Below are 25,490 nucleotides of genomic sequence, written 5' to 3'. Positions count from 1 at the left end.
CATCCCCCTCCTAGACTGGAGCTGGGAGAGGGCTCTGCTCCTGCGTCCCCCTGCGAGAGGCCTCCCCAGTCCCCACTCCCTCTCTACCTCTTGCCCTGCTTTCTCTTCGGACTTGGTCACCCCTCACGTCATGTGACACGTCTATTTCTGTGTGTGTATCTTGCATTTCTCCCCCACTAGAATGCACCTCCGCAGGGGAGGGCAGGGGCTCTGATTGTCCTCAAGACCCCTACTCTGAGCCTGACATGTGGAGAGTGCTCAGCAAACGTTTGTTGAATGAAGGAATGAAGGAATGAATGGAGGGGTAGAGTGCTGTGTTGGGAGTCGTGCTCCACATAGGGTGGTTGAACCTCAATTACTGAACCAGACTGGAGCGGGGGCGGGGGGTGCGAGGTGGGGCAGGGCGCATGGGTAGGGTCCTCTGACCTCCCCAGAGGAGGGCATAGGGCAGGGCCAGGGGGGGACATAAAGGAAGGTCCTCAGGGTCAAGGATAAGGGTGGGAAATGAGCCCAGTCACCTCCTGTGTGATGGCCTCTGCTGTCCCTCTGAAGCAGGGGACAGGCCACCTCCAGGAGAGAGAGGCCAGGGTCAAGCCGGGTGGGGACTGGAGGGGGCAAGGTTGGTCTCAGCCTCTGTGGCCTCAGAGAGTACCTGGTCTGCTGTTGGCCTCTTGCAGAGAGCCGCTTAGACACCAGCCCTGCTTACACCAGCCCTGCTCACACCTGCCCTGCTCACACCAGCCCTGCTTGCTTACACCAGCCCTGCTCACCCATACCAGCCCTGCTCACACTAGCCCTGCTCACACCAGCCCTGCTTGCTTATACCAGCCCTGCTCACCCATACCAACCCTGCTCACAACTGCCCTGCTCACACCAGCCCTGCTCACCCATACCAGCCCTGCTCACACCAGCCTTGCTCTCTCTCAGGCCTTTTCTCCACCATAATGCGGGACCTGGCCAACATCACTCACGACGGCCCCAAGTGGATCGTCCTGGATGGGGACATAGACCCCATGTGGATCGAATCTCTCAACACCGTCATGGATGACAACAAGGTTCAAGGGGCTCCTGGATTCCAGAGCTAACCCCAAAACCACAGCAATGGGGGGAGCTCATGGGAAACACCACACGTCACCACCCACCACACACAGCAGACAGAACCTGCCATAAACTGGGACTCGGGGAGGGGTCTGTCTGCAGCTCCACACAGAAAGGTATGAACAAGGGAAAGCCCCCATCCCGAGATGTGCCCCTCGTGTGCCTCAGTGCCATGTGCGCTGTCTTAGGTGTTTTGTAGCATCAGCAGCCTGGGTGAAGTGTGCAGACGTGGAACACATTCTTGTCTAATTGACACGTCGCATAACGTGAAGAGGATAGCTAATATCTTGGAAGGCAGAAACAGTATTCAGAATTATCTAGAAGTAGCTTAAGAAAAGAATTCTCAATCCAGTGGAGGAGGGAACTCAAGAATTCCCAGGCGAGGAGAGGGGTCATGGTTTGAAAAAGCAAATGTAACATTACAGTGAAGTCCTACATGGTACACATGTCTGGAAGCCTCTGGTGTTGTCCTGGGGTGGGTGGGGGCCAAGGTGGGACTGGTGTCAAGGACAGCTGAGAAATGCTAGGTTGGGGGAGGCTGGTTGGTGGTGGGACATGGGTACGGGGTCCCCGACTTCCTCCTCCTCGTTCTGAGACGTGTCCATGTGACGCACCGTCAGGACGACAGCACATTTGCCGCTGAAAACCCACAGGCCTGTCTCCCTTCCTAGGTCCTCACCCTGGCCAGCAATGAGCGGGTCCCCCTGAACCGCACCATGAGGCTGGTGTTTGAGATCAGCCACCTGAGGACAGCCACCCCGGCCACCGTCTCCAGAGCCGGCATTCTTTACATCAACCCAGCAGATCTGGGATGGAACCCGTGAGTTGGATTTTAGTTCTCCTGCTCCAGACTGTGGCAGAGAAGGGCGAGGTTCAGAGGTGCATGGGCACGCGTGGATTCGCTCATTCTTTCATTCCTGCAACAAATACCATGTGCCGGGCCCTCCTCAGGCACCGGCTCGTGGCGATGAAAGGATGAGGGACAGACGTGTAAATAAGTGATGTAAATGCACGATGACACTACGACACGGCAGCCAATGAAAGGGAAGTTTGCACCATGTGCTGGGAACTCGGAGGGTGAGGGAGCAGGGACTAAGCCTGTCTTGGAGACAGGAAATCTTCTCAGAGGAGCTGAAGTTTGGGCTGACACCTGAGGGGAGAGGGAAATTTCCAGGTGGACAAAAACTGGGGGGAGCATTCCAGGCATGAACTACCTTTACAGGGACATGGGGGGTGAGAGTGTGAGCTTCCCAGGGACGGGTGGCGGTCAGGTGTTCATGGATGGAGCGTGAAGCGTGAGGATGCTCTTGGCAGGAAATGATAGGACGCTGGACCAGCTGGCGGGGCCAGCGCAGGGGCCCTTTCTGCCATGAAGAGGAGAGCTGCTCATGCCGATGGACAATGGGTGGTCTCTGGGGATGGGGAGGAAGGGATGGATGGATGTTTGCAATGTTTGGAACCTTAGAAATGGAACACTTGGCATTGATTCTGGAGGCACTTGCTCCTGCTTGGACACGTGGCTAGTAATTTGCAGAGCAGTGCCAGGATGACGAGCTTTGTCCTTTAACATCTTGAGTAGAAATCCCAGTGCAACACTCCAGGACCTACGGGCTCAGGAGAAACGTCTTGGCTGGAAGTGGTTCGTTCATTCATTCATTCATCCAGCCAGTACTTTCTGCGCACCGACTGTGTCCGGCCCTAGGATATTCTGTGCTGGGGAACTGGATTCTCCAGGAGAGCTGTGAAAGTGACAAGAGCAGTTGGTAAACAGCACTGTGTTGAGAGGAAGAGGAATGTGTGAGGGATTCCAGAAGGACCAGCCCCGAGGGCAGAAGGGAGATGGCGTTGGCACACACAGGGATTAAGAGCTTCAGGAGGGAGGTGGGGACGAGAGGGTCACGTCCAGAGGGTCAAGGAGCCAAGGACAGAAAAGCTGCCACTGGACTTGGCAGCTGGGAGCTCATCGTTAACTCAGGAGGAAGAACATCATGGTGTGACGGGGACAGAAGCCAGGTGGCAACTGGGAGGGGGCACTAGAAATGCAGCTCTTTCTGGAAATGAGGCTTGTGGCAGCTGGGGCAAGATGAAGGAAAGTTTGTTTTTTCAAGATGAGAGTGATGTTGGAGCATGGGGAGCAGGCCGGGGTGTTTCCAGGGGCAGGCAAGTCTGTGGGCGGGAAGAGAGGAGGAGGCACAGGAGATCATGCTTGATGTGCCTCTTGGCTTCTGCACTGGGGAGTGAGACCAACTGCTGGGAGGCAGGCGACATGGCAAGGTCAGGGTTTGCGGGGGCCACCCAAACGCAGTGGCCCCTGCAGGGACAGCACCGAGTGCTGGACCTACAGGGGGCCGAAGCGCCCTGGAGACCCAGCACCACTGTGCCGTCTTCTCCAGCAACTTTGTCATCCCACTTATGTTAGTGTCCTGTGGCTACCATGACAAAGGACCACAAACTGGGTGCCTTCCAACAATGGATGTTTATTCTCTCACAGTTCTGGAGGCCAGAAGTCCAAAATCAAGGTGTTGGGAAGGCTGGTTCCTTCTGGAGGCTCTGAGAGAGAATCCGTTCCAGGCCTCTCTCCCAGCTTCTGGTGGCTGCCCGTGGGCCTTGGTGGCCCTTGGCTTGTGGGTGCCCCACTCTAGTCTCATGGCTGTCTTCTCCCTGTGTCTCACTTCATCTTCTCTCTGCGCATGCCTCTGTGTCTCAATTTCCCTCTTCTCCGAAGGATCAGTCATTGGATTAGGGCCCACACTCGTCCAGGATGATCTCATCTCAAGATCTTTAACTTGATCACATCCGCAAAGACCCGTTTTCCAAACCAAGTCACATTCACAGGTCCTGGGTGGACATGTCTTTTGAGGGGCTCCCATTCTGCCCACTACATCACGTTTGAGAGTTTTCAGGGTGGGCGGCAGACAAGGCAAGAGAACTGAAACAGTCTGGGTGGGAGCTGCTGAGAGGCAGGGACAGGAAGAAGCCAGGGTCGAGGGGCACTCAGGGGGACACACAGCGGGTGGGAGGAGGGAACTGGAAGATGAGCAGGTGTGGGCAGAGGTGAGACACGCCCTTCAGCCAGGAGCAGTTCTGGGGCCCCCAGAGGGTTGATCAAGAGGATGAGCAGCTCTTGGGGGAGGAGGAGGGAGGCCCGAGTTTTGCTGAAGGAGAGAAGTGAAGTGTCTGAGAGACGGGCCAGGGGCCCCCGGAGAGAGAGCAGTGCTCCTGCAGGTGGCTGCTGGGGCAGCGGTGACTCAAGGCAGGGAGATGGCAGAGTTCATCATTGGGGGGAAGTGAAGCAAGGCTCCCGGGCCTGACGGGCCCCAGCTGCCCCGGGAGCAGGGCAGGAGCCCACCTGAACCTGGTAGGAGAGCCGACTCGTCCTCCCAACACAGCCCCCTCATCAAAGCCAGCAAGAGCATTTGCATGTGCTAAATGACTCCAACCAAGGCGAAATTAAAATTTAACATAACCGCGTTCAAAATAGAAGGGAAATGCAGCAGTCTATGTATAGATTTGCAAGTTGGTCTCTATTCTGAAGACCTGCTGTATTTGGGATTCAGTTCCTAACTGTGCCAGGCATTGGGGCACCGTGTTTTGCTTGCAGACATGGATTGTCTTAAGGTTTTCTTGGTTATCCTGGATAATCCAGGGTGCAGTGGGGCAGAGGTTTTGAGCTCTTGATTCTCTGTTCTGGTGGAGATGCAGGAAGAAGGAGGGGTTCCGGAACACAAGCTCACTCACAGAAAGGCGTGTCTGTTGGGCTGCGGAGAGCAGGAGAGCTGTGTTTGGTAACATGAGCTTCCTGCTTATGCTCCAGCATCCTGGAAATGACGGCTCACTGAGCTCATTGACCCATGAGGGAGCCGGATGCTATTCATGCTTTTAGCAGGCACTTATTTAGCACTCATCGTGGACCAGGATCCCTTCTATAGGCTTGATGAATATCAGCCCAGACCATCCGCTGAAATGGGAGTTATTACCATCACTCCCATTTGCAGAGGAGAAATCTGGGACCCAGACATGTTGAGTAACTTGCCTAAGGCCACTGCTAGCCATGGGTAGAGCCGATTTAAGCCCAGGCAGCAGGGGCTCCAGGGTCCACACCCTCACCATTGTGGTGGACTGCCTCTATGCAACCCACTCCAGAGGCAGCTGTGCGCCAGACAACCCAACACGGCTCCTCAGGATTGCTTGCAGTATTGGTTTGGACTCTTCCACTGAATGAGACAAATTCAACTCAAACTAACTGAAGCAAAAAAAAACTCTATTGGCTCAACTCACCAGGGCATTCTTCAGGAATGGTTGGATCCAGGAGTCCAGAAGATGTAATGAGATGTCCTTGCTCCTCTCCTCTTCTCTCCTTTCTCTTCCCTTCCCATCTCTTCTCTCCCCACAACACCCCCCCACCCCAGATAATGTCATGAAACCTTTCTCTCCTCTCTTCTCCTATACTCAGCTCTACTGCCCTCAGTATTAACTCCATTTGAGGTAGCAAAGATGGCTCCCAGTTGTTCTAGGCTTACATTACCCCCATAGCTAGAATCCCAGAGAAAGAGCACACCCCCACAGTCACAGCATCCTCATCAGACACTCTTAAGGTGTGTGACTGGCCCCATCGCCAGGCAGGAGCACCCGAATCATGTGGAGGCAGCAGGAGTTGTTCACTAAGGGGGGGGACGCCAGACAGACCCAATGCAGTGGCCCCATCGTCTGGCGCCTGCCCGTCTTCCCCAGGGTGGTGAGCAGCTGGATTGAGAGGCGCAAGGTGCAGTCTGAAAAGGCCAACCTGATGATCCTCTTCGACAAGTACTTGCCCACGTGCCTGGACAAGCTGCGCTTCGGATTCAAGAAGATCACGCCGGTGCCTGAGATCACGGTCATCCAAATGATCCTGTACCTGCTCGAGTGCCTCCTCACGGAGAAGAACGCGCCGCCCGACTCCCCCAAGGAGCTCTACGAGCTCTACTTCGTGTTCGCCTGCTTCTGGGCCTTCGGGGGGGCCATGTTCCAGGACCAGGTGAGCGGCCGCAGTGGGGGGACCCAGCCACCTGACGAGGTCTCTCGGCATCCCTCTTAGCTGGGCCCTTGCTTTGCTTTTGTTTTTTAACAGCTCGTAGATTACCGGGTCGAGTTCAGCAAATGGTGGATCAACGAATTTAAAACGATCAAGTTCCCCTCGCAAGGAACCATCTTTGACTACTACATAGATCCCGACACTAAAAAGTTCCTGCCATGGACGGACAAGGTGCCTTCCTTTGAGCTGGATCCTGATGTCCCACTGCAGGTAACCTCCCCGGAGTGGTGACAATTGACTGACCATTTAGGAGCAGGACTCAGCGTCCCAGCCCACGCTTCTTGATGGAATGTCCAAGTGCAGACGGTTGTCAACAGCAGGACCTTTTAAATAAAACTGGGGACTTGACAAACCCCGAGACCACTGTTGAGGTCTGCAAGTGGTCAGAAGGAAACTGGAGGCTGCTCCCTCCACGGCGGTCCTTCTGCCCCTGCCCGCAGGCCTCTCTGGTGCACACCACCGAGACCATCCGCATCCGCTACTTCATGGACTTGCTCATGGAGAAGTCGTGGCCAGTGATGCTGGTGGGGAACGCGGGGACAGGCAAGTCGGTGCTGATGGGAGACAAGCTGGAGAGCCTGGACAGCGACAGCTACCTGGTGCAGGCTGTGCCCTTCAACTTCTACACCACCTCAGCCATGCTGCAGGGTGAGGCCGGGGCCAGGGCCCGGGAGCAGGGGCGCAGGGTGAGGCTGGGCTGGGAGCAGGGGGCTCTGGGTCCAGTAAGGCTTCCCACCGGTATCTATCTGGCACAGCAGTGGCCAACCTGCTCCCTTCTCCAGGGGTTCTGGAGAAGCCACTGGAGAAGAAATCAGGGAGGAACTACGGGCCACCAGGCACCAAGAAGCTGATCTACTTCATCGACGACATGAACATGCCCGAGGTGGACAAGTACGGGACGGTGGCTCCCCACACACTCATCCGACAGCACATGGACCATGGGCACTGGTAACCAAGAGGAGGCGGGGCCAAGGCGAGGGGTGGGCTTTGGGCGGGGCCCAGGTGAGAGGCGGGGCTTCAGGGGCCTGGTTGGGGCCACAGGGCTGCAGGGGGTGGATCAAGGTCTCCTCCCCTCATCCATTCCACAAACGTGCCCTGGGCATCTGCTGGGCCCCAGGCTAGCGGCTGTGCCTAGAACTCCCACGGAGCAGGGACAGACAGGTCCCTCTCCCATTGAGGGGGTCCATATGGCAGAGGAGACAGCGAGGTGCAGTGACAGAGGGAAGGAGAGCTCTGAGGGAAGACCCCCAGGGTGGTCACGGAGGAGCCCACCACTGGGTCAGAGGCACTCCTGGGGAGGCCGCACCGCAGCTGAAAGCAGGAGGCTGAGCTGGGACTGGCCATGGAACCTTGGAGGGAGAGTGTCCTGGGCAGAGCAAATGCCATGTGCACAGGCCCTGGGGCAGGAGGGAGGGTGGCATGTGGAGGAACCAAAGGAGGCCAGCATGGCTGGAGTGTGACAGCCAGAGAGAGGGGGTGCCCAGGGCAGCTGCAACCAGACCCCAGGACCCATGGGCTGCTGGGCAGAGAAGAGGCTTTCTCCCAAGGGCAATGGAAAGTCCGGGGTGGCAGATTGAAGTTTGCAGTTTGGACAGATCAGAACATTTAGTGCAGTTAAAATAAGCATCTCTTGAAATAAGGGTCCTGTGATGACCTGGCAAGTGGCCCAAGCCAAACCTCGGGGTTCTGAGACCAAAGGAACCTGAGAAATCCCTTTAGAAATCAGTCAGAGAATGCACAGAGTCTGCCCTTTACTGCCAAGAAATAGAGGCACAGAAGGGTCGGGTTGCCTGCTCGAGGCCCCAGCCCTGACGAGTGGCAGGGCTGGATGTCAAGTCCGTGTTTATCCGACTGCATCACTTGTCTTTTCCCCACTACACGACGCTGGCTCACAGAGCTCACCGGCTGTACGAACCACCAAGGGCAGCAAGGAAGCGATGGTGTGCTGCAGCCTCTGGAGTGGGGATGGGTGTTAGGCATGGCTTCCCCGGGGAGGTGACAGAGCCAGGCCAAGGGGGCCACTCTAAGTGGGAGCCTGGCGAGAGCTCGACATTTTTGAGGAGCTGGAAGTGGTGTGGGATGGCCAGGGCGGAGAACACCTCCCCTGTGGTGAGGGGAGGAGGCAGGAGAGGAAGACCGTGAGGGCCGCCCATGCCCCCTCTCGGAGGATCCACTGTGAGGCCCAGGAGGCCCCTGGTTCCACACCCTTGAAATGGGTTCACCGGGTCATACATTCCCGCAAAATTTGCGAAACTGAGATTTTTTGTAGTCTTTTCCTTAAAGAGGCGCCTCAAAGTCGGCAAGCTTCAGCCCTGGGTCCACACCTGCTCTTGAGTTCATCCTGAAGAATCTTTAGGAGGGGGAGGTGGAAGACCCCTCTAGCATGTCAGATAAAGGTGGCCCCACGACCCACAGGGAAGGGTAGGCCGGTTAGTGGCCGTGTCAGCAAGTGTGGAAGACACAGCAACCCAGAACACTGCCTGGTATGTAGACAAGGGTGCGCCCCCTGTGGAGGGCAGACCCCCCCCAAACTGAGAAGTTGGCAGAAGAAAACCGGGCAGAATACCTCTGTGACCTGGGGAAGGAAGGACTTCTTAAACACAAGTTTTGGAAGCATAAAGTAGAGGCCAAAACGTGATTACTTTAATTTACATAGAAATTAAGGGATTTCGTTCTCAAGAGACACCAAGGGGAAGCATACATACAGAGTTTACAGAATGGGAAAAAACTTGCAGTGTCTAAAACTGACAGTGGAGGACTATCTGGAGTGTACAAGGAATTCCTGCAAACCTGCAAGAACAGGCAACAACCCCCAAGAGAAACAAATGCATAATGGGGGAAAAACCCCAAAGGCCAATTACATGAAAAGATGCACAAACTCTTTATATCCTTTAAACTCATCTGAGCCCCTGGATGTTTTAGCAGTGCCCTGGCATCAAGGAAATTATTCTGCCGATTTAATAATAATAATCATAATTATTAATAATTATAAAGATCATGGGGGGTGGTAAACATTTATTACACCCCTGCTGTGTTTCAGGTACCCTTCAAGTACGTTTGCATGTGTTAGCTCATTTCGTCCTTACAGAGACTCATTGCACAGATGAGAACACTGAGGCAGGAGAGAGTAACCAGCTTACCCAGAGTCCTGATGCTACTAAATGGAAGAGCTGGAGTATGAGCCCAGCCCTGCACGCTGAGCCACTCTGTTTAGAAATTTTTCTTGAGAGCATGAAGTAAAATCGGCTGTTTCACATACAATTAACATTTATTGAGGGTTTTTTCCTTAACCATATGCAAGGCATCTTTGGGGGTGGGTGGGGGGCCGGTGGCACAACTGTACACTGGTCTCCCTTGTGCAGGTATGACAGACAGAAGCTGACACTGAAGGACGTCCATAACTGTCAGTACGTGGCTTGCATGAATCCCACTTCTGGATCCTTCACCATCGACCCCAGACTTCAGGTAGGCAGAAATCAATCTCATTTCAGTCAGCGACCGCAGGTCTGAGGCTCATTTTGGCAAATGAGAGTAACAGTATTGCTTTGGGATGTTAGGGCTGCAGGCTGACGTTCTCTGGAGAACTCCCCAACCTTCCAGAATGTGTCAGGAAGTTCTGGGGGGCGGCCTGTCAAGAGGCTAGCCCTCTCCCGGGGTCCCAAAGGGCTGCCAGACTTAGCTAATAAAAATACAGATGCCCAGTCAAATCTGAATTTCAGATAAACAGCAAATATTTGTTTATCATAAGCATGTCCCATACAATATCTGGGACATAGTTATACTGAAAAAAATTATTTGTTGCCTATCTGAAATTCAGACTTAACAGGATATCCTGTGTTATATCCGCAACCCCACCCAGGCAGGACCTCACCTTTGAATTATCTAAGCAGATGGAGACCTGGAATATAAACCCAGGCCTATGCTCTGAGACACGCTTTTGCCCCTGCCAACATTTTTCTTGAGAGCATGAAGTAAACTTGGCTGTTGCAAAGATAATCAATATTTAATGGGATTTTACCGCAGACAAGACTCGGGGAGGGAAACTGTCCATTCTGATCATGCTCACAAGACATTAGGTGATGAGGACAGAGTCTGATCCCTGAGAAGGCGGCCCCGGCCATGAGCTGGACCCCGAGAGCTGCCTGATGAGGGTTTGTGGTTGTTCTGGGCAGCGCCACTTCTGCGTGTTTGCTGTGAGCTTCCCAGGCCAGGACGCCCTCACGACCATCTACAACACGATCCTGGCCCAGCACCTGGCCTTTCGCTCCGTCCCCGTGGTGGTTCAGAGGATGAGCAGCCAGCTGGTGGCCTCGGCCCTGGGTAAGCTGGCCAGCCTCATCCCCTCTCCTGTCAGTAAAGCCTACTGCTTTATGGGGCTGATGGCTGCTTCAGATTTTCCCCTGGTAAATATTTTATTTATACTTTTAAATCAATATGTTTTAAATGATGCTATGTTTCAACAGGAGATAATTGTGAAATCTGATTGCTTGAGGGGAGGCAGAGGATAGGAAATTCAGCATACAGAAACGATTCACACGTCAGTAGAGCAGCAAACTTCCTCCCTCTTCAGCTGTGCAGATTTCTTACTTAAATGGTCACCATTTCATAGTCCATTTGCTTTAGAAACTATATCTTAAGCTTTACGCTTCCTGAGGCCATTAAGAGTACGTAAGAATCGATGTGTCTTTTTCCTATAACAGCCCTGCATCAGAAAGTCACAACAACATTTCTTCCCACGGCCATTAAGTTTCACTATGTCTTCAACCTCAGGGACCTCTCCAATATTTTCCAGGTACTGCTCTTTTAGCTCTCTGTCATGCCACGTATGGCCAAGTCCCTGATCCACAGGTGCTCTCCTCCACTGCCACTCTCAGGAGAGAAAGCAAAGTGACCTATGGACTGATGACAGTGATGATGATATAATGATGATGTGATGATGATGATGATAATGATAATGTGATGATAGTGATGATGGTGATGGTGACAATGATAGTAATAATGATGGTGGTGATGATGATGGTGATGGTGATGATAATGATAATGTGCTGATAGTAATGATGATGATGATGATGGTGATGGTGACAATGATAGTAATAATGATGGTGATGATGATGATGGTGATGGTGACAATGATGGTAATAATGATGGTGGTGATGGTGATGATAATGATAATGTGCTGATAGTGATGATGATGATGATAATGGTGATGGTGACAATGATAGTATTAATGATGGTGATGATGATGATGGTGATGGTGACAATGATGGTAATAATGATGGTGATGATAATGATGATGATGTAATGATGTGATGATGATGACGGTGATGATAGTGATGATATTGATGATGGTGATGGTGATGATGGTGATAATGATGGTGATGATGATAATGATGATGGTGGTGGTGGTGGTGGTGGTGGTGATGATGATGATGATAGTGATGGTGATGATGGTGATGATAGTGATGATATTAATGATGATGATGATGTTGATGATGGTGATGCTGATGGTGCTGCTGCTGATGGTGATGGTGATGATAGTGATGATGTTGATGATGGTGGTGGTGATGGTGATAATGATGATGATAGTGATGATGGTGATAATAATGATGATGGTGATGTGATGGTGATTATGATAATTGGTGGTGATGGTGACAATGATGGTGATAATAATGATGATGATGATCATGATGATGGTGATGGTGATGATAGTGTTGATAATGATGGTGATGGTGATGGTGCTGCTGATGCTGATGACAATGATGATCATAGTGATGATGGTGATGATGACTGTATGAGGATAATGGTTTTGATGGTGACAGTGATGGTGATGATAGTGATAGTGACGATGATGATGATGGTGATGATGTTGATAATGGTGAGGATGATAATCGATGGTGATGGTGATGATGACAATGGTGATAATAATGGTGATAGTGACAAGGATGCTGATGGTGATGATAATAATGATGGTGATGAAGATGGTGATGGTGATGATAGTGATGATGTTTTCTCTTATTTATTGACTGTTTAGTCTGAGCCCTGCACTGGATTTGGTCACTTACACCTCCATTTTCTTGTCCAAACAGCATGTAATATGCTCATATGTCCCCATTTTACAGAAGGGAGTCTAAGGCTCAGGGAGATTAAGTCGTGCCCATCTCCTCCCACTTCAAGTGTCAGTTCAAATGTCGTGCCCTCAAGAGGCCCCTCCTCATCCCCATGCACTCTATCTCACTGCCTCTGTTTATGTCATTCATAACATATCTCATCACAATGTGTAACCACCTTGTTATATTGTTTGCCTAGTTATATCTCCCTACTAGAACATAAACTCCATGAAGGTAGGGTCTGTCTTGTCGTCACTGTGTTCCCAGAGCCCAGGAGAGTGCCTGGAAAGGAGCAGACCCTCAATGAGCACCTGTTAAACTTTCCCAGGTCACTTGGTTGGTAAATGGCCAAGCCAGGACTGAACCCAGGCAGGCTTCCCACAGAGCCCAAGCTTGTAACCCAGTGCTCTGTGGCCTTCGATAGTTTGGCTCCCCACAATGATCAGCCTCTCTTGTCCCTTCTCCACCATCCACCCTATGAGAGGATGAAGCCCTTAGCCCTCTCTTATGAGGAAAATTCCCCCACCTCTCTCAGGCCACAGACACACCCTCCAGTCTCCAGGATTTGCATGGCCTTGGCAATCAGTGGCTTCCCTGGCCCCAAGTGGACATTGCATCAGCACCTTAGTGGATTACTCCCTGGGGAAGTTACCTGTTTTCTCGTTTCATCTACATACAGCACTTGGCTTGCCTCATAACCTAGCTAAAGATGCTGACCATCCTGTGTCTGGGGCAGGGACTCTTATTCTCCACAGCAGAGGTCCTGAAAACCCCACTTGACCTCGTTCGCCTCTGGCTGCATGAAGCTGAAAGAGTGTACGGCGACAAAATGGTCGATGAGAAAGACCAGGAAATATTGCGCAGAATCACCATTGCTTCCACCAAGAAGTTCTTTGACGTAAGTCAAGCCACCAAGTCCCTCTGCTGAGCCCAGAAAGGCACCAAGTGGGCAGAGTGTCTGGGGCCGGTGATAACCCCAGCCCTCCTGGAAGGGCCCTTGGGTGGGGGGGGGGAGGACCACGTTGGGCCCCACAAAATGACTCTGTCATGTGGGTGTGCATCTTAGTGAGAAGAAATTGACCCCTTGGTAGATCAGGATGTGGTGCCCTCACTCCATCCACTTAGACTGGAGAAAGGGCCCTGCTTGGGTCAGTGTGCTCCACTGCTGTGTCCTGGGTTTTCTTGACGGAATGCTTTTTTTGGATGATCAGTTCATTCCTGATATGATGGGGATAGGACCATCTCACCAGGGAATTTTGCCCAGCGGTTTGCAGGTCCCCTGGCAGCAGTGGTTTGCACCCCTGAAGACTTGGCATGGCATCCTGATGTGACCGTGATAAGGTGCTGGGGCTGCTGTTAATTATCTGTGTCCGTGGTGGCAAACAACAGAAGCATCTCATCTCTTATTTCTAGGATCTTGGTGATGAGCTCTTATTTGCCAAACCGAATATCTTCTGCCACTTTGCTCAAGGGATTGGGGACCCCAAATACCTCTCGGTAACCGACACGGCTCATCTGAACAAGCTCCTAGTGGACGTCCTAGACAGTTACAATGAAGTCAATGCAGTCATGAACTTGGTGAGTGGTGCTCGAGCTGACAGCATGGGCAAGGGGCCTGGACACGGATTTCTTCTTCTGTCTCGTTGTGAACATCTCAGTGGCACTGGGGGGCTGCGTGACTCATGGCAAGCGCTGCTAGGGGCTGGGGAGATTCTGTGCTGTGGAAGGAAGTGAGTCCATGCGTGGTGCAATGTCGAGGCGTCTCTCGGTCTCTCCAGGTGCTGTTTGAAGATGCGGTGGCTCACATCTGCAGGATCAATCGCATCCTGGAGTCTCCCCGGGGGAATGCCCTGCTGGTGGGGGTGGGCGGCAGTGGCAAGCAGAGCCTCTCGCGCCTGGCCGCCTACATCAGTGCCCTGGACGTGTTTCAGATCACCCTCAAGAAGGGCTACGGGATCCCAGACCTCAAGGTGAGACGTCGCTTTTCAATAAGCCTCCTTTGGGGAGGGGAAGCAGAGAAAACTCTCACCACTCCCATTTCCAAAATGATGCCAGCCAGCACAGAGAATCCGAATGCCACCAGTGGGTTCTTCATCTTAGAAAGGAAAGGCCAGCGGCCCCGTGGCTTAGCGGTTAAGTGCGCGCGCTCCGCTACTGGCAGCCCAGGTTCGGATCCCAGGTGCGCACCGACGCACCGCTTCTCCAGCCATGCTGAGGCCGCGTCCCACATACAGCAACTAGAAGGATGTGCAGCTATGACATACAACTATCTACTGGGGCTTTGGGGAGAAAAAAAGGAGGAGGATTGGCAATAGATGTTAGCTCAGAGCCCGTCTTCCTCAGCAACAAAAAAAAAAAGAAGAGGAATGGCATGGATGTTAGCTCAGGGCTGATCTTCCTCACAAAAAAAAAAAAAGAAAGGAAAGGCCAGGAGACATTTTGGCCAGCGCCCACGTCCAAGTGATGAAGGTGAAAAGAAGTGTGGGTCTCAATTACCTGGGAGATTTGAGTCCATAAAGTCAACACGGGTGATAGCAGCAAAGGGATTTGGTTCGGGCCCCTGGTTACCGCATCGTTCTGCATTGTTCCCAGTTCTCCAGATTATATCATTCAGAACCGTTGCTAGGTGTCTAACTACATGCTTGGGGCTTTGGGTGGCTGCTTTTTGAATTAATGAAATAAACGTTAGCGTAAAGAGGTCTCCCGTCCCAAGACACAATACATGCCACCAAGGCTTTTTATTGATTTCTTTTTCCTGAAAACTTGCTCTCTCAGGGAGCTGTGTGCTAGTCAAACATGATTAGTCCAGAGCAAGTCATCACAGTGCTTCAGATTAGAAGTGAAATGATTTGACCACGTCACATGGGCGTGTCTCTCTTTGCCTTGGTGCTGAGGCTGCTTCTGTGGGCCAGGACAGTGCCAGACCCAGGGGAACCCTGCCCACACCACATGGCCCCAAGGCAGCCCTGGCCTGGCAGCTCTCGCTGGACAGATCTGGAGCCCTGCCAGAGCTCGGCGCCTGGGATCTCGGCGGGAGGGGGTGGTCTGCAGGCAGAGGCCTGGGGAAGGACAATGGGGACAAAGAGCTAATTCTCAGTCCTGCTCTCCCAGCACTGCCCAGTGGGCTGTGCCAGGGACAGTAACTCAGGTAGGCGTCCGGCTTCTGGTTGTCATTGTCCCCAGTGCATTCTACTCTTTCTATCAAGGGACTAGCCAACTGTATTTTTAAATCGCAGTGTTAAGGGAAAGGTCTTCCTTATCTCGGAGAGACCGGGAGACGCCTTCTCACAAACACTGCCTCCTGAGCTGAATCGGCCTGGTTCTCAGCTTGGCCAATTCAGTTAGTTCACGTTGATTTCCCCAAGGGTAGTCAAGTGTAGCTAGAATCCTCACATCTAGAGCTGTATGGTTTTACTGAGTTTTCTCTGTTGAAAAGTTTCTATTCTATTAGCTAAATAGTAATGGTTTATTTTCGTGATTCCATCATGCTGTTTGCTCTGTCCTTATGAGGATTTTGTTCCTGATACCTCACTTTAGGGCCAGTGGCAGGTGTTCAGTCTTAACAGTATTATTTTACTCAAAGGCATTAGCTGCAGCAGCTCTGTGATCCGTTCTCTCACAATTCATTACTCCTACACCCACAGTGAACTGGCTCTGCACCAATCATTTGTTATCATTTATTAAGCAGCTTCTGTGGATTTGGAAGTAAAGCCAGAGAGAAACAGGACTAACGGACTTTGCATGTATTAGGGGAAGCAGACTCCTGAACAGTTACAAGATATAATTGCTCTAATAATAGTGTCACAGTGAGATGTTATATGTATATGTATATTAGTGTAACATGTATGCTCACGATTATGTAATATATATTATATTATAAAATCCCTTCCATCATCTTTGGGCGCCCACTGAAGGTTAGAGATGCGGCAGGAAAGGGATCGGGATCCAACCCCGGGGGACATCATGTGCCACGTGGAAAATCCTGGACTTGGTTCTGAGAAAATGAGATGCCATCAAGATGTTGGAGCAGAGGAGGGGCAAGACCTGGTGGTGTACTGGAACAAAGTGGAGGGTGGTTTGAAGACGGCAGAGATTGCCGCAGGGTGACTGGTGAGGAGGTGCCGCAGAGCCCCGCTGACCCCACAAAGGCTGGAACTGGGCGGTGCAGTAAGAAGGGAGAAGGGAGAGATGTGAGCGAGAGTGAGGCGGTGGGCCAGCGAGGCCTCTGCCTACCCCATGGGAGTGCGTGGAGGGGGGGGCATCGCTGGGATCCCACCCACTGATCCCAGCTCCCCGTGCCCCACCCCCACACACAGTCCCCAGGCCAGGAAGTGGCGTGCATTTTAGTCCCGTGAGACCTTTCCCAAGGCCCAAGAAGTAGCCCAGAGAGCTGGGTCGGAACCCATGGAGAAGGCCTTGAAGCTGAGTGAGGGGCCGGCCTGTGGTCTAAGCAGCCCTGGTGGCCTCCCTGACTTCCAGCAAAGGTTGAACAGTGAGGGGCGGGGAGTGGCCATCAGACCAAGAGGAGGGCGGAGCTGGACCTTGTGTTTATGTGGCCTGTGATGAAAGCTCACTGTCCAGCTCACACCCCTGGCCACACCCCTTCCTCCCGCTTCCCTGAGACTCACTCCCAAATCATGCTCCTCTCTACCGGCAATGGCAATGGCTACAGTGAGGAAAGGGCCTCTGAAGTATGCTCTAGCCAGAGAGGGGAGCGTGTGCCGCCTCCATTAACGCTGATCCCTAGATGCACTAGGTGCAGGCGATCATTAACATCCTTGGGTGTGACTGTCCAGATCTGCCCCCTCCTCCTTGATGGTGAGTGAGAAGGGCCCCGCAGGAGCTGAGCTTCTGGAGCAGACGATGACATTCGCAGTTAGAGCAATTACTAGCCTGATGGCGCCCTCAACCAGACAGGAGATGAAGAGGTCGGTGGAGAACTTGGCTGGGGCGAAGGCAGCCAAGATGCAGGTGCCGGGAGAAACCGAGATAATGAATGCTGTGTCACGTGTGTGGCCGTCCAAGGAACTTAGGGGATACTGGGAAGAGACGGCCAACACTCGAGTGGATATAGAGGTTGGAAAGTGCAGGAAAAGGTGGGAAGTAGAGATATTGGGACAGGCCCCAGTGGCCTAGGAGGCTGGGAGTGGGGGAGACTGTGCAAGAGAGAAGGAACAGGTGCAGGCGAGACGGAATCCCTGGGGTGGGCAGGATGAGGACCGCAGCACAGAGCAGCGGTTGGCAGGGACGGAGTGAGTGCCACGGTGGGAAGGTGTGGCAGGGAAGGCCCGAGAAGGTGGAGCTTAAAGATGGTGGGATCAAGGTCACAGAGAATCCAGGCAGGTGGGACGGCTGAGGAAGGCCCTGTGGTCTGGGCTGCAGCAGGCTCTCCCGGGGGCGCAGAGGAGAGAGCCCGGGGGCGCAGAGGAGAGAGCCCGGGGGCAGGAGCTGAAGAGAGAGGGCAAGAGGAGAAGGTGCAGCAGAAGAGGAGCCGCAAGACTGAGGAACGCCATCTTCCACGGTGAAGCCACTTAGCTCCGTTCCTAGGCCTTGATGGGCCATCAGTCTTTCCAGAATCTTCTGCTCTGACCTGGATCCTGCAGCAATTAGCTTCGCTCTCTCCAAGCTGTATCCCTTGCCTTAGCAAGCCTAACCTGTTTCGGAATCTGAACCTGGTGGAACTTTGCAGCTTTCCATCCGGTCATGCCAACTGCAGGAGTGAAGAACCCTCAGCGGTTTGCCTGAGGACGCAGGTGTTTGTGGTCCCCACCTGCCAGAAGCTGCCTTCTGACTTGAATCACCGCCTGCTCTCCTTCCGCCTCCCCAGGGATGGCCGCTGGGCCCACGCGTACAATTCAGTCTCCGAATTTTCGATATAGGTCACGAATTCTGGCATTGTCAGCCTCCAGCCAACGCACGTGATAGGACTGTGAGCTGAGAAGAGCGATTCTTTCTGACTCTGACAGTGGGACCCCCTTGGAGGCTGAGAGCAAGGGTGCGGCGTTGCTGGACTCCCACCTATGCTTTTCCAAGCTCAGGGTTCCCTTTGACTTGTTTTTTTAGCTTGTCGAAAAACATGGAATTGGAGGCTTGCTTTTGACCCCAGTTACACCCCAGTCAACTCCAGCTCAGGGACCTCGGTGACGTTGAGATAGATGTTCCTCTCTGAACAGAGATGGCAGGGAGGCGGGCTGCTCTCAAAGGGCAGAGCTGAGCCTTTTATTGGCACACAGGTCTTATAGAAAAATCAGGCGTTATAGATAAGGAAATCACCAAAACCCTGAAAATTCACATTAATACTAGATGACACTGACAGACATTTTTAGTGTATATTTACAATCTACACATGTAAATTGGTGTATTTTTCAAAAATAGCAAGCTATTCATACTACTCTGTAACATATCTTTTTTTTTTCACTGATCTCCTTCATTTATTCTTCCAGAACAACCATGCGATTATTTTGTTGAGTTATTTCTTTGAATCCTACTAGTAATGTGATAGGAGTTACCTTAAGTGTAGGGATTCCTTTGAGGAATGTTCCTTCTTTCCAATATTAAGTCTGCCAATCCAGGACTGTGGTGATTTATTCAGGGCCTTTTTTAGGGTGCCCATTCGAGAGTTTTTTTTTCCTTTTTCTGTGCATGGTAAAACACACATAACACAAAATTAATCATTTTAACTATTCAGTTCAGTGACATTAGGTACATTCACATTGTTGTGCAGCCATCACCACCATCCATCTCCAGAACTCTTTCATCTTCCCAAATTGACACTCTGTCCCCAGTGAACACTCACTCCCCATCCTCCTCCCCCAGCCCCTGGCACACACCATCCTACTTTCTGTCTCAATGAATTTGACTGCTCTAGGGACCTCATGTAAGTGGAATCATACAGTATTTGTCCTTTTGAGATTGGCTTATTTCACTGAGTGTAATGTCCTCAAGGTTCATCCTTGTAGCAAGTGTCAGAATTTCCTTCCTTTTTAAGGCCGAGTGATACTCCACTGTATGAATGGACCCCATTGTGTTTATCCGTCGTCTGTCCACAGACACTCTGGTTGTTGCCACCTTTGGGCTGTTGTGAATAGTGCTGCTGTGAGCGTGGGTGTTCTCCACTTGAGGTTTTGGATCTCTCTCTACAGACCCTGCACATATCTTACAAAGTTGATCTCCAGGTGTCCCTTCCTGGATGGTTGTGGGGGGTGCTTCTAAACGAGCATCTTCTTGGCAAGGACCCTAAGCGTGTCCTCCTCGGGTCCAGGTTGACCTGGCCGCCCAGTACATCAAGTCGGCCGTGAAGAACGTTCCCTCGGTGTTCCTGATGACAGACTCCCAGGTGGCCGAGGAGCAGTTCCTGGTGCTGATCAATGACCTGTTGGCCTCGGGGGAGATCCCGGGGCTGTTTATGGAGGACGAGGTGGAGAACATCATCTCCTCCATGCGACCGCAAGTGAAGTCCCTTGGCACAACCGACACTCGGGAAGCATGCTGGAAATTCTTCATTGAAAAAGTGCGCAGGCAGCTGAAGGTAGGAGACTCATCTTCGCAGGGTCCCCAGAGCCCGACGTGGTGCCCGTTGCCTTCCCGGCTCCGGGCCTTGCTCTGTGCAGAGGTGGGGCTGTCACCTCACAGGCTGTGGAAATCTGCTGGGAGAGTGGGAGGGGCTGCCTGAGGGATGTGGGCCGTTGGAGGTATCTCATTGCCAAAAGAAGTGTTTTATATACAGCCCCACCCCCAGCAAGTTTAAATAGATAAGTGCACCCTGACCTTGAACATTCCCTCTTAGGGAAAGTAGGCTGAACCACCCTAGTTAGACTGAGAGCTGTTTGGAGCCTTTTCTCCCTCCTCGTCAGTGTCCCGTAAGGGCGGCTGTCCCTGGCCTGGTGGTGCTGCCCTTTGGGAGGGTCCAACCCCATAGCCCTTCTAGGTACCTGCTGGCTACCATTTTTCCCTGCTTCATGCACATAAAGCAAGTTTCCTCTTTACGTCCCCTCTCTGGGTTACACAGTCCAATCAGTGAATATGATTTGGGATCTAACAGAGTCCCCTGGTGGATGTTCCCTGCGCCCGGCTCCTTCCTCGGTGCTCTGCCTGGCTCTTTGTCAGTGGAACGGCCACGTCCAGTGAGCCAACTGCTGTACTCATGGAAGAAGGGACCACAGAACGAGGAGGGGGCTGGGAGCCTGAGGCTTCCACGAGAAGGAGTTGCCAGCAAAAGGGAAACCAGGGCCCGTCTCCACAGCACCTTCGACAGCTGGGAGCCCAGGGAGTCCTGGCCTGGCTGGGGACAGCCACCATCCTTGGGGGCCTGGAGGAGGCTCCATGTCCCTGGGGACCAGACCTGCTACAGGGATTGTAGCCCTTCCTGCCCCTGGCCTCATCTGCTCAACACAGATGCCCATTCCCCACTCCATCCTCCATCCACCTTTTCCGTCTCCCTTTGTGGGGGCCACTTCAGGAGGGCTTGGGGCTTACCCCTGCACCCTCACATCACTAGTGAGAGTTGTAAAGTCAGTTGGGCATTTATCCACTGTGAAGCAATGGCCAGACCTCAAACTCAGAACCAGGAATGCGCTCCCCAGACATCTGAAGACAGAGACCCTGCAGAGCCTTTTCCTTCTACATGGACTTTCTGCAGAGGTGACATGATTTGGCCTCAGCACTGCCATCCCCCAATGAGCGGCTCATCTGTGTCCCTCATCTAGGTGATTCTGTGTTTCTCCCCTGTGGGCTCTGTCCTACGTGTTCGAGCAAGAAAATTCCCTGCTGTGGTCAACTGCACGGCCATCAACTGGTTCCATGAGTGGCCAGAAGACGCCCTGGTGTCCGTCAGTGCCCGCTTCCTGGAAGAAACCGAGGGGATTCCGGTGAGTCATTGGGCCCGGCTTCCTCTGCCACCTTCAGTGCCGGCACTCACAGAGCCGGGAGGACTGGCTGCATGGGAGAGACGGATCGGTGTCATCTGCATCCAGGGCCGGGATTAGGGTGAGGCAGGTGAGGCACTCGCCTTGGGCACAAAATTTAAGGGGGCCCTCAAAACCTCAGTCATCAAGATCAGTGACTTTTTCACACAGTATTTTTAAAAAATCAATATTAATGTTAAAACATTCACGATGAACAAAATATCAGAACTATAAACAAAGGCAGGCTGCTGTTTGTTCGTTTCACGGCCCAGCATTACTGTGCTAGGGGATGGTCATGTCACTCAGCCCAGGGTGCCTGGCCCACGCGGCCGTGGCCATTCAAGAGGGTTGATGCCTGCGTGCAAAGACATTGAGCAACCCAGGCCTTAAACTCTGTCCCTGATGGAAGCTGACCGGAGAGGCTGTGTTCACTACGATGGGTGTGTACAGGGCGCATACTTTGTCCTGCCTCGGGCTCCAACGCGGCTCTGCCCAGGGCTGCTCCCTCATCCCTGACCTGCCCTTTTGATGGGGCGTGACAAGTGTGATGGGGCCATATGTCTCCTTTTCTTGTCTTTTGCAGTGTCTTTTCTTTTAATTGAAGGATAGTGCCCACTTTGCTGTTTGAGCTAATTGCCCCTAGAAATGACCATTGAACTCTGACCCAGCCAGTGCAAGTGATGAGCGGCCCGGGGATAAATTATACGTTGTTATCATGTTTTATGTCTTTTGAACACATATTCATTTATGAAGTAGGATAAAGGAAACCTGAAGTTAACTTTTTCCCTCGTTTTTAACATGGGTAAAATCCTCCGCTTGTCATCGTTAGAGTGTTCGCTTGCGAGACGGCCCTTCCTGGGAACCTGCAGTGAGGACCTTTCCCTCGGGGCTCAGTTGCAGGTTTCAGTCCCCAAGACAGGGGCCCTCAGGAGCGGGGAATGGCCCCACTGCTGGCACCAGTGAGGGCCGCAGAGTAGATGCCGAAGAAGCATGTGTTGGATGAACACATTCCCAAATTAGCCTGAATTGAAATGAATATTGCTTGGACAATTCCTGGGGCAAAGCCCCCATTGCATGTCTTCAGGCAGGTAGGGGAGGTCCAGGGGGTGGAGGCCGTGACCCTGGTGTGGACCGAGGACAGAGGAGGCTGGGAAAGGAGTTACTAAACCCCAGGACCCGGAATTGGAAGTGCACGATAAATGCTTGCAGAATTACCCAGGTTATTCAAACCTGTGGTTGGGCCCTGCGCTTTCCCAGGTGTGTAACAGTGTGAGCATGTGTGAGTCAGAGAGATAATAACAGCAGTGAACTCTGCTGTGTCCCAGGCACTGAGCTAACCCCAAGGCGGGGCAGTGCCACCAGCGCCCACGACAGCCCCAGCAGGTGTTGCTGTCTCATTTGACGGTTGAATGGCCGACGTTGAGAGAGGGGGTGCAGCTCATCAAGAGCCCCGGCGAGTAAGGGAAGCCCCACCTTGCTGATTCACCGTGGCCAACAGCCTCCTCTTCCCTGGGGCCCTGCAGGAATGGGGTCGCGCCCACCAGGGAACCAAGAAAGAACAGGCCCGTCTTGTCTTTGTAGCCAGAAGTCAAGACCTCCATCAGCCTGTTCATGTCCTACGTGCACACCACCGTCAATGAGATGTCCAAGGTGTACTTGGCCACCGAGAGGCGCTACAACTACACCACGCCTAAAACCTTTCTGGAGCAGATCAAGCTCTACCAGAACCTGCTGGCCAGGAAGAGAATGGAGCTGGTCGCCAAAATCGAGAGGCTGGAAAACGGCCTGATGAAACTGCAGAGCACGGCTTCTCAGGTAGGAGAGACAGGTGCTCCGGGGGCGGGTTCCAGAACCTTCCCTCACACGTGTGAAATAAAGTAAGATGAACAGGATTCCTGCCTTGGAGAAACTTCTACTCTTAAACCAGAGAGCATGTACGGGTTTGTGTTTTTGTTGTGAGGAAGATCAGCCCTGAGCTAACATCCGTTGCCAGTCCTCCTCTTTTTTTTTTTTTTTTTTGCTGAAGAAGATTGGCTCTGCACTAACATCTGTGCCCATCTTCCTCTACTTTGTATGGGATGCCGCCACAGCATGGCTTGACAAGCGGTGTGTCGGTGCGCGCCCGGGATCCGAACCTGCGAACCCCGGGCCACTGCAGCAGAGCACGCACACTTAACTGCTTGCGCCACTGGGCCGGCCCCGCATGTACAGGTTTTACTATGAAAAATAGATTCAGAACACTTCCGTAGTGCTGGTGTCTTGTTGGGTGCTCTACATCGGCCCCGCGGCCAGTGGGATTTGCTTATTTGGTCAAGTGCCGTCAATCAACGTGCATCTGTTCCAAAATGCCATTCATGCTGTGGGGCCCCAATCGAAAGGCTTCCACCATACTTTGTTTCACACCATATCGATTTTTAAATTTTCTGCCTGGCTTTAAATATCCTCCGTGCCGTAGTCTCGGCTTCTTTGTCTTTACTCCCTCTGCCAGGGAGCCTGGGAAACAGCTGCTGCTTCCCTGCCTGAGGCGTTCGCCAGCCGAGGAGCGCGGTGAGGGCACAGGCTCAGGGGCTGCCCTGCCCTTCTGCCCTCGAGGGAGCCTGAACCGAACCCCAGCTCTAGCGGAAGCCCTGCTGAACCGGAGCCGGGCTGGCTTATTCCAGCCACAGGCAGTGCTGGACCGTGCTGGACGGGTCAGGGCCACCCCCTATGGGGGCGGGAAGGGGAACATGGTGGTGGGGGCTGTCCAAGGAAGACAGGGCTTGGAGGAGCCGTGAAGGAGCCTGCTCCCGCTCCAGACAGCTCGCTCAAAGAGGAACAGGGAGGAGCTCAGCCCAGGAGGCCGTTTCTTTTTCCCAAGTGTACCTTCCAGACATGGTCCTGGGACAGTGAGTGCCCCCCAGGCGAGGAGGGTTACAGCAACTGAGCGGCATCAAGAATGGGGAAGAATGTCTCACCCATCGCTTACTACTTCCCAGCACACCCTCCCGCCTGGCCAGGCCAGGGCCTCCCGTGTGCTCCCGAGGGAGCTCTGTGACCCTGGCTCACTGCCCCACTGGCCTCCCCGCACCCTTGGCACCGTGACTCCACAGACATATTTTTATCCGGCCACCTTGAGTGCCAACTCGCTGAGCAGTAGGAATGTGTCTTTTACTTACGACCCTGGATACACAGTTGGTGCTCAATAAATACTTACCTTGGAGAAGTTGAAAAAACATGTTGAAACGAGTCACAGGGAGTCATAAGCCACTGACAGCCCTGCAGCTCTGCTCGGCCCGTGGCTGCCGTGGCCACCAGCCCACCTGAGAGGAGGGCAGCGTGTGGTGGGCGGGGCCCGAGCTTGCCCATCTCGTGGTGTCTCCTCCCCTAGGTGGATGAATTAAAAGCCAAGCTGGCGGTTCAGGAGGCTGAGCTCAAGCAAAAAAATGAGAATGCAGACAAGCTGATCCACGTGGTGGGGGTGGAAAACGAGAAGGTCAGCAAAGAGAAAGCCATTGCTGACGAGGAGGAGATCAAGGTGGAGGTCATCAACAAGGTACGCAGTCAGGCCTGGCTTCGGGAGAGCTCTGCCTGCAGCTCTGCTGCTGGACCACCCAGGGTGGTCAGTGTCTCCTACAGGCCCGGCAGAGGCTGAGGGCATTCCCAAACCATTGGGACCCCCCGGAGGGAGGACATCTCTCCCAAGCGCAGGGCCCCCAGCTCTGAAGAGGGCTGTCCTTTAGAGAAGTGCCCATCCTGGAGCTGCGCCCCTCAAAGTGCGGTCCCCAGGCCATGGTGTGGCATCTCCAGGAGCTGGTAAGCAATGCAGGGTCTTGGGCCCCGGCCAGGCTCTGCTGAATTGGGTCTGCACTTTAACAAGGGGCTGGTGACCGGTGAGCACGTTAAGGCTTGAGAAGACTGTGTTGGAGTGTTGGTCCTCAGACTTGCTGCACCGGGAGGCCCCCAAGGTTCCCACGTCACTGGCCCGGGTGGGCTCCTAACTGAAGGTCCATGTCGCTGTTGGTTTGACTTCTCATCACCCCTCCCTGTGTGCCTTTTGTGTCATCAGTCGTGTGTCCTTGTGAGTGTTTAACAGTGTCCCAGTCATTGTCTACCATCCCCTGAGATGGAGGACTGTGGGCCAGCAAGTGCTTTCTATGCCTTGGGCAGGAGGAGGGGCTGGAGCTGTTCCCACCTGGTGCTGGAGTGGAGAGGGTGCCTAGGCCAGGCGGTGCGGCCAGGAGCTCTGCTCCATTTCTCACCATAACCTGCACAACCACAACCCTGTTAGGCAGATGAGGACATTGAGGCCTGGAGTGGTCGGCAACGTGCCCA

At 53.1% G+C, this 25,490-nt stretch overlaps 1 protein-coding gene across 1 annotated transcript in view; it reads left to right on the top strand.

Moving 5' to 3' along the window:
• DNAH17 (dynein axonemal heavy chain 17) overlaps window positions 1-25,490 on the top strand; it is a 121,001-nt gene that overhangs the window by 60,345 nt on the left and 35,166 nt on the right. Inside the window, exons 42-57 of the mRNA XM_058561775.1 lie at window positions 928-1,055; window positions 1,770-1,918; window positions 5,830-6,112; window positions 6,206-6,379; window positions 6,610-6,817; window positions 6,952-7,117; window positions 9,532-9,634; window positions 10,342-10,489; window positions 10,870-10,961; window positions 13,013-13,174; window positions 13,690-13,854; window positions 14,055-14,246; window positions 19,538-19,804; window positions 20,982-21,143; window positions 22,761-22,994; window positions 24,547-24,711. Of these exons, the coding sequence (XP_058417758.1) occupies window positions 928-1,055; window positions 1,770-1,918; window positions 5,830-6,112; window positions 6,206-6,379; window positions 6,610-6,817; window positions 6,952-7,117; window positions 9,532-9,634; window positions 10,342-10,489; window positions 10,870-10,961; window positions 13,013-13,174; window positions 13,690-13,854; window positions 14,055-14,246; window positions 19,538-19,804; window positions 20,982-21,143; window positions 22,761-22,994; window positions 24,547-24,711 (2,798 nt within the window). The remainder of the gene's footprint in view (window positions 1-927; window positions 1,056-1,769; window positions 1,919-5,829; window positions 6,113-6,205; window positions 6,380-6,609; window positions 6,818-6,951; window positions 7,118-9,531; window positions 9,635-10,341; window positions 10,490-10,869; window positions 10,962-13,012; window positions 13,175-13,689; window positions 13,855-14,054; window positions 14,247-19,537; window positions 19,805-20,981; window positions 21,144-22,760; window positions 22,995-24,546; window positions 24,712-25,490) is intronic.

Source organism: Diceros bicornis, chromosome 18 (genome assembly GCF_020826845.1).
Source record: "Diceros bicornis minor isolate mBicDic1 chromosome 18, mDicBic1.mat.cur, whole genome shotgun sequence".
Taxonomy (NCBI): Eukaryota; Metazoa; Chordata; class Mammalia; order Perissodactyla; family Rhinocerotidae; genus Diceros; species Diceros bicornis.
The sequence above is the reverse complement of the archived record's forward strand: the minus strand, read 5'-3'. Positions and strand labels throughout refer to the sequence as shown.